The 12,215-nt window shown below is 41.9% G+C and overlaps 1 protein-coding gene across 1 annotated transcript; it reads left to right on the top strand.

Annotated features, from left to right (window-relative positions):
• Nucleotides 1–3,380: 3,380 nt before the first annotated feature.
• Nucleotides 3,381–4,079, top strand: LOC131420247 (interferon omega-2-like). The gene has a single exon (XM_058566127.1). The coding sequence runs from the start codon at nucleotides 3,507–3,509 to the stop codon at nucleotides 4,077–4,079; it is 573 nt and encodes a 190-aa protein (XP_058422110.1). The 5' UTR covers nucleotides 3,381–3,506.
• Nucleotides 4,080–12,215: the final 8,136 nt, after the last annotated feature.

Raw genomic sequence — 12,215 nt, 5'->3', positions numbered from 1 at the left:
CTGCGCGCTGCAGGACAAGACTGTCCAGCCTCCCACAGGAACACAGTAAAGACCAGAGGGAGCGCTGCCGGCATGTCTACACCCGATGAGCCAGTAAGGACTCCAGGAGCTCGTCTGTGTCTCTATTTAGGCGCCTCCAGGTTCTGATTCCACTAGGAGGAGGCAGCACCAGGCTCAGGACCCCCATTGGCTCAAAAATCCAAAACACAGGAAACGTGGAGCTGACAGTCAGCAGCAACCTGAGAACTCGGAAGGAGAACAGAGATGAAAGCTTTCGCTGTTCAGCAGGTCCACAGGAGATGGAAGGATACAGTGGGGAACACTTAGTCAAGTGTTTCTCCAGAACGTTCTGATTCAGAGGATGAGAAGACTGAAGTGGATGCTGAGAGCACATTGTTCTGTCACAGAGGCATGGCCAATAGCAGTGTCCCCAGCAAGGTGACACTGACAGCACAGCAGCCTGCAGAGTACTGGAAGGGAGGAGGGTTACTCTGGTGTCAGCTGCACACTTCTCTTCCCTCCATTGGTCCCAGCAAGTCATCACAGTGGAGGGAAAATTATTCCTGGGGCCAATGCAATCCAAGGAATCTCCTAACTTAGGGTTGCGGTGCTGCCTCCTTTAAAAACAAACAAAAGAAAACAGTGCTTGAATAGGAGGGATACACACAGGGGTTTGAATCCATTTAGCCACAAACAGGTAGAGTCTCCCCAGCAGAACATGTGTTATTAATGTGCATAGTGGAAGATTACAGTTTCTAAAAGCAACAAAGACCTTTGTGAAAATTCATTTATTTAATTTAGGGAATTGGAAAGAGGACATTGGTGGATCAATCTTCTTTCTTTACTTTCCAGTTGGTGCACACTGCAGTGAGAAGGTACACTTAGAGTTTGGAAACCTTCCTGAGGTTAGGGTCAAAAAAATAAGCAAAGAACATTCTTATATTACTGCTAAAAATATCATTTTTACAATTAATGCTGATTTTAATAATATGTTTACTTTAATCTTACAGGTTTATTTTATGAATCTTTAATAGGATGAGGCTAGAAAAATAAAGAAAGACAACTATACTAAACAGTGTGCCTGAGTCTGGAGCTCAAGCCAGACTCTCCTTGGTAAGTAGCCCTTGAAAGCATTCCCTGCTTCTGTCTGGGACGTGCATAATACTCGTCCATCTTGGTCATACCGAGGTCTCTTCAGCACACACATCGCAACCATTGGTTGCAAAGACAGAAAGGAGAAGAGACTCTTCGCTGGACTCTATCAGTAGACAGCAGGAAGTGTAGTCTGGGCTGGAGGTGAGAGACGGAGCTGTCCTTGGGAGTGAGAATAGTGGGCTGCCTGAAGAGGGCTCCGTGGAATCAGTGAGGTCCTGAAGGAGGCAAGTCAAAGAAATATTCAGATGCTTTTTGTTATTCTTAATGTCATGAGAAAACTGAAGAGTTAAAAATCAACAGGCTTCCAAGGGTCTGCAGTTAAGGGGTTAGTAAAGTTATTTTACTATATTTCATTGAAGAAATCACTCATAAAAACTTAGACTCTTTATTCAATTGGCAGAAAAATCTACTCCCTTCTAACTATTAATAGAGATTTGGTCTGTTTTATCGGAAACCAACTCAGTTCAGTGGACTCATACCACACCCTGTGTTGCCTACAAAACATTAGACAAGAATCCTTTGGCATCTGAAGTGGAACTCAGGATTCTTTGTCATCTCACTGTCTTGTCTCTATGATTTCATGCCGTGGCCTCTCATTGGTTCATAAAGCCCACATCCATTTCTTGCCATCACTTCCTTTAATGGGCTCTTCCAGACAAGCCATTATATGGACACTCCCCATAGTTTGCCCTTGGATCTTGGGTACATTTGGAAGAGTTCAACTCTCCACATTTATATTTCTAGCCAGCTATATCAGTGAGTGTAATCCAAATCCTCTTTTATTGTGAGGATTGAGTTAATATTTTAAAGAACTTAGAATAGTGGCTAGTTCATAATAAGCATGCAAAAAATTCAGTTATTTTTTAATCACCCTTACTATTATCCAGATTAAGATCAGAATCTTTTGGAATCATCTAATTCCTTTCTTTCAATTCTAATTAATTTAATTTAATACTAATTCCATTTCTTTTAGTTTCTCAAGGCAATCTTGTCATTGCCTAGAGGATTTACCAGGTGGTAGACCCGTCAGGCAAGGACTGGTACCCACTATCCTGCCAGAGAGTGTTGTAGTAACCGGGGTTCTGGTTGCCAGTCTCTGTGAGCTGGTTAGTGTGACTTCTTCCTTCTCTCCTCAAAGCTGATCACATGTGGATTAAATGAAAGAAAATCAGATGGCTGCTCTCGCAAACCTGAAGGCAGGCCATTGACCGAGTTGTTTGTCTTTGAGTGTCTGGCAGAAGCAGCCATTGTCCTGACTTTGTGTTATTCAAAATTGGCCTTCATTCCTCCCCTCTGCCATACCCTGGTCCCCAATTTGGCTGTACTGAATTTTGCTAACTTAGAATATGTCATTTCGTCAGCGGAATACCACTTCCCTTTATTCACTTTCACGACACTCAGACTTACATTTGTTTTCTTTTTTCCTACAAGACAACTGTCAGATTTTACTTTCTAGGAAAGTAGAAATGAGAAACAAAAAATCTGAAGTCTTGGAAATGATAGGGATTGCAGCATCTTTGCCTTTCTTTTACTTCCTTTATTGTTCTCACTTCATCATGAATTAGAATGTAATGCAGGAAAAGCAAGACAAATCTTGCCCACTGAGCCACTGAGTGAAAAGAAGGTACAAAAATTATAAGTGAAAAATGATGAACCACAAAAGCATAACCACATGGACCTGCATGAATGAGTTCTAGAAGGCAAGGGAATATCAGAGAAGCTCATTCAATCATAACCATCAGCCTCAGCTGTGAATCAAACAGTAAAAAAAACCCCACTCATTGGTTCTAAAGAGCTTAATTGCCAAAGGTCGACTGGTAAATCCCTCAACAAATATAGAGACCATTAGGGCTGAGGGAGCCCGCCCTCCTATGTAAAGTAAGGAGGGAAAAATGGAGCCTAAGAGCAGGGCTAAAAATGTGTCCTACACAGAGAAGATAATATTTATATACGAATAAGAGTCTGTGTGTGTGTGTGTGTGTGTGTGTGTGTGTGTGTGTGTGTGTGTGTGAGTATTGACATACCTACATCACTTCTGACTTTAGGGCAAAGTCTTTTCTCATGTGGTTGATAAGTATCCATTTGGATTGGCCCATCTGAAGTTTACTGGGAAAATTTAACTTCTATCGCAAAATTAAGAGTTTGGATTGACGACATCTTCTTAGACCACATGGAGAATACATAAATGAAAACAAAAAAGGAAGTAAAAGTGTAGAGAAGTATTTAGAAAATGAAAATTATTGTGTTCCCTATTTAATGGCCAAGCTTAGAAAGAATGTCATCAGAGAACCTCGGGTCCAAGGTTCACAGAGACTCTGCTCAGACAAGCCAGGAGCACCCTTGTTGTCCCTATGGCCCTCCTGCTCTCTCTACTGATGGCCCTGGTGGTGTTCAGCTATGGCCCTGGAGGATCGCTGGGCTGTGACCTGCCTCAGAACCACATCCTGGTTAGCAGGAAGAACTTTGTGCTTCTGGGCCAAATGAGGAGAATCTCCCCTTTCCTCTGTCTGAAGGACAGAAAAGACTTCAGGTTCCCCCAGGAGATGGTAGACGGCAGCCATTTCCAGAAGGCCCAGGCCATCTCTGTCCTCCACGAGATGCTCCAGCAGATCTTCAACCTCTTCCACACAGAGCGCTCCTCTGCTGCCTGGAACACGACCCTCCTGGACAACCTCAGCACTGGACTCCATCAGCAGCTGGAAGACCTGGACACCTGTTTGGTGCAGGAGACGAGAGAGGAAGAATCTGCCCTGGGAACTGGGGGCCCTACACTGGCCGTGAAGAGATACTTCCGGGGACTCCATCTCTACCTGAAAGAGAAGAAATACAGTGACTGTGCCTGGGAGATTGTCAGAATGGAAATCATGAGATCCTTCTCTTCACTGACAAACATGCAAGAAAGATTAAGAATGGGGTCAGCTTGAAATGATTCTCCTGGACTACTGTGCCATGTCCCCCTTGCACATGTCTTTGGTCATTTCAAAAGGCTCCTATTTCTCTTTTAGTCACAGATTTTATTGAATTTAACTCAGCAAGTATTTCTCAGTAGTATTTAGCAAGAATATGTTAAAAATATTCAGGTCCTGTGGTATCGGTGCCTAAGAGATGACTGCCATGATGTTTTTATTTATTGCTTATTAATTTATATTTATTTATTGTTATATCTTATCATCTTTATATTTCTAGTTTCATATAAAAGATATTTGCTTTTATATTGCATTAAAATTTAGAAAATATGTTGACCTTTCCATTTTATTAAATTTGCATTTTGTTTTATTTATTAAATTCTTATCAAACAAAACTTCTTGAGTCTGTTTATCCTTAAAATCCAAATCCAAACCCTGGTTTTCTAAACCAAATGAAAGAATGGATGGTAATATTTATCTACTCATTCATTCATGCAGTTCACGTCATCTGTAAGAATAGAGTATCAAAGTGCGAGATTGTGGAATTGCCTTCAAGAAACACACGTGAATAAATACAACACAGTAGTTTGTGTATTGAAATTTTCAGTCTTACAATGAAAGAGACATAAGAAGATTATCAGGATTTTTAAAATCTCAATTTATTAAAAAATACAAAAAGAAGTAAAGGAAAATGTTCTTACGTCAGAAGCTTTAGATACAAATAATTTTGAGGGGAAAAAGATATCCTTTCTAGAGTGTCTGGGAGATATGTAATGCAGAAGTCTTGTGGCTGCTGGGCGTATGGGTCTAGAATGAACAACCAATGTCGTGGGTGCATGTATTAATTCAGGATACCTCACTGTATATCTGGACAGGAGGACACGAGGATAGTTGTGGTCACTTATAGAGCGGATGACGAGGAGAGGACCTAAACCTAGCCCCGCAGACTGTCAACATTTAAAGGTAGGGCAGAGGAGAGTCTGCAATGGGCACTGAGGCTGAGTGGCCAGTTCACTTAGAAGAACATATGGGGACAAATAGGGGAGAGACTACCGAAGGGAAGAAGTGTGTTTAGAAGACAGAGTGGTGGTGTTGGCCCAGTGGCAGAGTGGTTAAGTTCGCATGCTCCGCTTCAGAGGCCTGGGGTTCCCAGGCCCGCATCCTGGGCATGGACCTACACACCGCTCATCAAGCCGTGCTGTGGCAGTGTGCCACATACAAAAAATACAGGAAGATTGGCACATATGGTAGCTCAGGGACAATCTTCCTTACACACACAAAAAAAGGCAAAGTGGTGCTTGCAGGGCAGGTGTGGACTGAACTGTCCCAGGGGACCTGAAAACAGACACCGCTGGTGACCTTAGCAGGATCTGGTTTAGAAGAAATAATGGGACAGAAACCAGATGGGAGTAGGTTGAAAAAGAAACACAAGTATGAGAAGTAGGGTCACTGTGTTAGAAAATTATTTTGGGAAGCTTCTTTGTGAAGTGGAGGAGATCCTCCTGGAGAAATCCCTCACTTGACTTGGGCAGCAGCTGGGAGACCAAGAGATCTGTTATTCAGGAGAAAAAAGTAAAAGAAATTCCTGAGGCAAGATTTCCTCCTGGCTGTGAAGAGGTGCTTCAAAGAACTAGTCTTTATATTAAAGAGAAGGAACACAGTGAATGTACGTAGGAGGTGGTGAGAGTGGGAATCAAGAGCCAGTTGTCTTCATCATCAATCTTCTTCAAAGAAAGATACCAAAAATCTAGTTGACCTTGGATTTGGCAATGACTTTTTAGATACACCAAAGACATGATCTATGAAAGAAAAAGGTGATAATTGGACTGCATTAAAATTAAAAACTTCTGCTGCTCTGTGAAAGACACCGTCAAGAGAACGAGAAGACAAACCACAGCCTAGGAGAAAATATTTGCAAAAGACAGATCTCATAAATGACTGTTATCCAAAATAGACAGAAAACCCTTAGAACTCAATAATAAGAAAATGAAAAGCCCAATTCAAAATGGGCAAGAGATCCGAACCGACACCTCACCAAAGATGATACAGAGATGGCAAAGAAGCACATGAAAAGTTACTCTATAGCATTCATCATCAGGGAACCGCAAATTAAAACAACAATGAGATTCCACTGCATATCTAGTAGAGTGGCTAACATCCAGAACACTGACAACAGCAAATGCTGGTGAGGATGTGGAGCAACAGGAACTCTCACTCATTGCTGGTGGGAGTGCAAAATGGTGCAGCCACTTTGGAAGACACATTGGCAGTTTCTGACAAAACTCAAAATACTCTTACCACACAATCTAGCAGTTGTGCTTATTGGGATTTACCCAAATGCGTTGAAAACTTACGTCCACATAAAACCCTGCACAGGGATGTTTATAGCAGCTTATTTATAATTGCCAAAGTCTGGAAACAACCAAGATGTCCTTCAATAGGTGAATGGATAAATAAACTGTGGTATATCCAGACAATGAAATATTATTCAGCAATAAAAAGAAATGAGCTATCAAGCCATGAAAAAGACATGAAGGAACCTTAAATGAATATTATTATGAGAAACATGCCAATCTGAAAAGGCTACATACTATATGATTCCAACTATATGACATTCTGGAAAAAGGCGAAACTATCACAACAGTAAAAATCAGTAGTTGCCCAGGGTTTGTGCAGGTGCGGGGGGAGGGGGAGGGAGGAAGAGGCAGAGCACAGAGGATTCTCAGGGCAGGGAGACTATTCTGTGTGATCCTATAATGGGGGATACATGTCATTATGCATTTGTCAAAACCCATGGAATGTACAACACAAAGAGTGAACCCTAATGTAAACTATGGCTGTGGTTGATTTTTTTTTAAAAAGCATGTAGAGAGTGAGCCCAGGGCTTTCATTAAAAAACAAAATGCTGATTCCCTTCAAAGACTGCTTTTGGTATGAAATATATTGCCTTAAATTTTACAGATTTTTATAAAATAACATGTTTACCTTTACATTGTGTGAAATATAACAACATGCTCATCTTAATATTTTAATTCTCTTGTCAGCTATTAAATTTTACGACAAGCAAAATTTTCTTTTGTATGTTTGTAATGAAAACCCAACCAATCCAGATTATGAGAAGGTGAAGAGTAGATGGACAATTCCTTCATTCACTCATATTAAGATCTAAAAGAGAGCATCAATATGCCTGTTTGTGTGCTTGCCCTCAGGAAATAGACGTGAGGAAGCAAAGATAATTCCCGCTTTCTTGTACCAGATATCATGTACACAAGATTTACATGCAAATTAATGAAAGGTTATGAAGTATATAATTTTACATATTTAATACATAGATTGAACCATTAATCAACGTTGTAATCAAGACATAATTCAGCATCATCCCTCAATCCTCAATGCCCAGAGGCAAACACCACTCTGATTTCCATCACTAAGGATTCACTTTATTTCTTCTTGTTCCTCATATAATTGGAATGTCTCTTTTTGTGCCTGGCTTCTTTTGCTTAACATGCCTTTGGGATTCATGCGTGTTGTTGCATGTATTAGCAGCAGTTCATTTGTTATTGTTCAATACTAATTCCATTGGATGAATGATCCACAATATATTTATGCATTTCATGTTGATGAACTTTTGGATTGTTTATAGTTTTCAGCTATTATGAATGTAGCTGCCATTGACATTCTTGTAAGAGATCTCTTGGTAGACATAAGTTTCCATATTCATGGGTAAATGTTGAGAAGTGGAATTTCTGAGCTATAAGATGTGTAAGTTTAATTTTATAAGAAACAGTTTTCCAAAGAGGTTATAACTTTTTACATTCCCACAAGAATGCGAGTGCCACTGTCTCCTCATTCTTGCAACACTTGTCAGTCTTTTTTAATTTAGGCATTCTGGTTAGTGTAATATGGTGTCTCACTGCGGTTTCCATTTGCATTTCCCGTGTGACCAGTGATGTTCAGTACATTTTCATGCATTTATTAGTCATTCATGAGTTGTCTTTTTAACTTGATTTGTAGGAGGCCTTTATATATTCTGGATAAAATCCTTTGCTAGGCATATGTACTGGAAATATTTTCTCCCAAATTGCAAGTTGCGTTTTCATTTTTTAAATGGTATATTTTCTTAATTAGAAATTTTAAATTATTTAATAAGGTTTTTCTTTTAGAATAGTTTTAGATTTATAGAAAAATTATGAAGATAGTACAGAGTGTTTTCATCTAACTTACCCCCATTTTCCCCTATTATTAACATCCTTATTCAGTAAGGGACATTTGCCACAATAATGAACCAATCTTTACATATTATTATGTCATGGAGTCTATACTTGATTCAGGTTTTCTTACTTTTTACCTCCTGTCCTTTTTCTGTTCCACGATCTCTTCCAGAATACCCCATTACATTTAGTGTCATAACTCCTTAGTCTCCTCTGTGCTGCGACAGTTTCTCAGAATTCCCTTGTTTTTGACGACCTTGACAGTTGTGAGGAGTGCAGTTCAGGTATTTTATAGACTGTCCCTCAGTTGAGACTTGTCTGATGTTTCTCTGATGATTATGCTGGGTTACAGGTTTTTCAGAAGACCATTTGCAAAGGGCCATTTATTCACTCCCTATCAAGGGTACATATTGTCAACATGACATCACTGCCGCTGTTCAGCTCGATCACCTGGCGGGGGCAGTGTTGTCAGGTGTCTCTCCTGTGAAGTTACTGTATGTCCCCCCTTTCCACACTGTCCTCTTTGGAAGGAAGTCTGTGTATGCGCCCAGACTTAAAGAGCAGGGACTGATGCTCCACCTCCTCGAGGGCACAATAGCTGTATAAATTATTTGGAATTCTTCTGAACGGGAGATTTGTCTCTTCTCTCATATTTAATCATTTATTCAATAATTTATTTATAGCACTATGCACTAACGGATATTTATTTTGTACTTTCAAACATAATCTGTACAATCTTATTCTGTTGCTCAAATTTCTCCAGAATTGATCATTGTGAGCTCTTTCAGTGAGCTCCTGTGTCCCTCTGACATAACCCATCATTGTGTGTGTGTGTGTGTGTGTGTGTGTGTGTGTGTGTGTGTGTTTTAGCATTTCCATTCTGGCACTACACAACGATTCCGGTTCATACTGTGTATTCCCTGCTGTAGTCCTAGAATCAGTCATTTCTCCAAGGAAGCCTGGTTCCTCTCTTTGGAACTGGTATCAGTGACCTAGATCTGAGCACAAGATGTGCTTGTTCCTACTCAAGCGTCATCGCTTTTAGGAATTCTCGGGTGACAGAACAACGGAACAGATGCGTTAAAACCAACCTGTGTATATATATGTACCTATAAATATTTCTATATGCAAAGATGTGTATCTATACTACACATGAGTGCATACTGCTATCTCTACATGGACCATTCTAGCTCCACCCTCTCGCTTACTTGTAACCTTTCACTCCATCAGTGAGAAACCTGAGTCACATCACTTGACGTCAATTTACTCAATATTTCACTTCTAGTATTCATGTACAGCAGAATCAGCATTGTTAACCCATATCCCGGTGGGAAACGTTATCAACTTGAGTGCTTATGAGCAGTGTCTTTTGTCTTTAGTCTTACAAATGCCACTCATTTTCAAAGTTACATAGCTCAGCAACTATGCCCCCACCCACTTCAGTGAGGGAACGGGGCAGGTGTCATGATGGTGAGAAGGTGACATTCCCATTCCTTCCTGCTTGCTGGGTCATTCTTCCCTCTTCACCTGCGGTTAAACTTGTTCATTTATCTGCAGTCACTATGGCTGCACCGTGAACATTCCCTTCCTGATCGCTGTGTCGTCCCTTGCCCTGCAGTGACATCATCAGGTGTCATGTAGTCTCCATGCAAAGAGGCTTCCCTTTCCCAGGTACCCACTCAACGGGGAGAATTCACTGTTGTGTTCAAAGCTTTTTTATAGATAGATAAACCCCACAGACACGGCAGCTCTTTAAGCAGCACTTACCTTGTTCCCTGGACTTTCCACATTAACCCCAGGATCCCCTAAACACCCACCACCTCTAAAGCTCAATTAGTTCTACATCCACTGTGGGTAGTTTTTCTAACATTCAAAAGCCACGTTTTCAGGAAAACGTTCTGACCTCTGATCCCTTTCAGAGTAGGGTTGTCTGTGGAGGTTGGGAGGTGGGACAAGGTGACCCAATTTTCATGTCCCTAGCTTTGAACCCAGTTCTTTTCCAGTGGCCAGGTGTGACCCGAGGGCCACTTGAAGATATGTGGAGATTTCTTTCTCAAGTCTGCTAATATGTTCTTCTCCGCCCAGGTTTCCTAAACCCTTATATCTGCTCTGCCTTCTCTTGGGTCTCCTCTCTTTCCCTCAACCCTTCTAACCATGCACAGAGCCAAGAATTCTGTTTTTCTGTTCTCGAACCTGTCACATGGGGAGAGGAAATGGGAGTTGGTGGTCGGTGGTACATTTTCATTAAGGCTAAGATAATAATAGTTGGGGAGCAGTCCCCATCTCCCCAGCCTGCATCAAGAATAGAGGGGAGCTGTGGGGGCAGATGGAAACTAAACCCCACCAAAAGATTCAAGGTCATGGGGACTTCTCCTTACCCATCTGAACTTAGGGTCCCAAGAGTCCAGTTCCATTTTTGGGATATGTCAAGATTCTTGTCTCTCACTGTTCCTAGAGGCTGAGTGGGTCATTTTTGCCTGTGCAACCTCAACTATTCCACCTCTTGACCATATTATGTTCTAGATAATGAGGGAGCAGAGGGAGGGACTGTTGAGTCTAGGTCCCAGGACATGGTCTTTGATTTTCTCACTTTCAAAGCCCCTGAGCATTCGTATTTTTTGTTCTTGTATTCTTGTGGTAGTATTATATTAACAAGATTTTAGAATTGAGATGTATTCAAAAATACAAATGAAGGAACCCGAGATGATGGTGGGTGTGCAGTGCCACCATCAACATCCCTCCCTGACCCTGATCACCTTCAGAAAGTCCCTCGACATGAGCTGAGGCTGAGCCTCTGTTACTCTAAGCCTGAGCTCCTGGCTAACCCGACACTTCCCCAAATGTGGCTGAGGCAGAAGACACAAGTGTCCTTTCAGAAAAAAACAAATATGTTTTGGAAATATATATTTCTGCTTAAATAGAGACAAATTACTTCAGAGAATGTGGTAATTGAGACCCATTTAATTTCCTCTGATTTTCTGGAAACATTTCTTTGAGAGGAGTTTTTCAGGGAGTAGGGGATGCAGGAGGACTTTCTGGCTGTCCTGAGGAGACAGGGTCCCAGAGGCAGAGAGTGGGGCAGGGTCACGGACAGCCTAATGGATCCATGGCTGTGTATGGGGACACTCCTGCAGTCACGCAGGAGGCCACTGTCCAGGTCTTCACGTAGCTGAAACTATTTTGGATCCCTCACTTGGAACCTTGGAAAACTAGGGAGACAGTGAACTGAACCACTGGAATCCCTGGGGTGTGTCATCTTACAGGAGCTGTGAGATCCTGAGAGACAGTGTCTCCGGAGATGAGGTGGGGTCAGGAATGAGGTGTGGTCCAAAGACAAAGTGGGGTTTGGATTGGGGATAGGGTCCTGTATCTGAGTGTGCTCTTGGTGTAGAAGGGAAGAGGTAAGCGGTGGGGGTGAAGGATGGTCCTGACCATGTGGGATCCAGACAAACTGGATCTGCTCAGGGAAAGGCATCCAATGGTTATACGGTGAAAACAAGGAAAGTGAGCAGGTGGTATAGTCCAGTCAGAGGGTGGAGGCCAGAAGCACGGAGGTCAGAGTGAGCTATGACTTAGTGGATCTCAAAGGTGACACTGCAAAGCATCTTCCTAGCTCCATGAACAACACGATGTCTGCTACCTTGGCTGCTTTAACCCTCTCCTCAGAGAAAGGATGCTGCTATAACTGGTCCAGAAAGTTACCCACCAAAGGAGGCTTGTGCAGTTACGTGCAAGAGACAGGAGGTACAAAGCACATTTAAAAGCCGAAGTGGGGGTGGGCCAGACTGGTGGTGTAGTGGTAAAGTTCGCATGTTTCACTTCAGAGACCTGGTGTTTTGCTGGTTCAGATTCTGGGCGTGGACCTACTACTCGCCACTCATCAAGTCATGCTGAGTTGGCATCCCACATAGAAGAGCTACAACTCTACAACTATAACACACAA

Source organism: Diceros bicornis, chromosome 22 (assembly GCF_020826845.1).
Source record: "Diceros bicornis minor isolate mBicDic1 chromosome 22, mDicBic1.mat.cur, whole genome shotgun sequence".
In the NCBI taxonomy this organism is placed as follows: domain Eukaryota; kingdom Metazoa; phylum Chordata; class Mammalia; order Perissodactyla; family Rhinocerotidae; genus Diceros; species Diceros bicornis.
Note: the sequence above shows the minus strand (reverse complement) of the source record. Positions and strands in the feature narration are given on the sequence as shown.

Bases quoted from the DNA above. Each gene is read 5' to 3' on its own strand.
- LOC131420247 (XM_058566127.1), top strand. From the start codon at position 3,507: ATGGCCCTCCTGCTCTCTCTACTGATGGCCCTGGTGGTGTTCAGCTAT.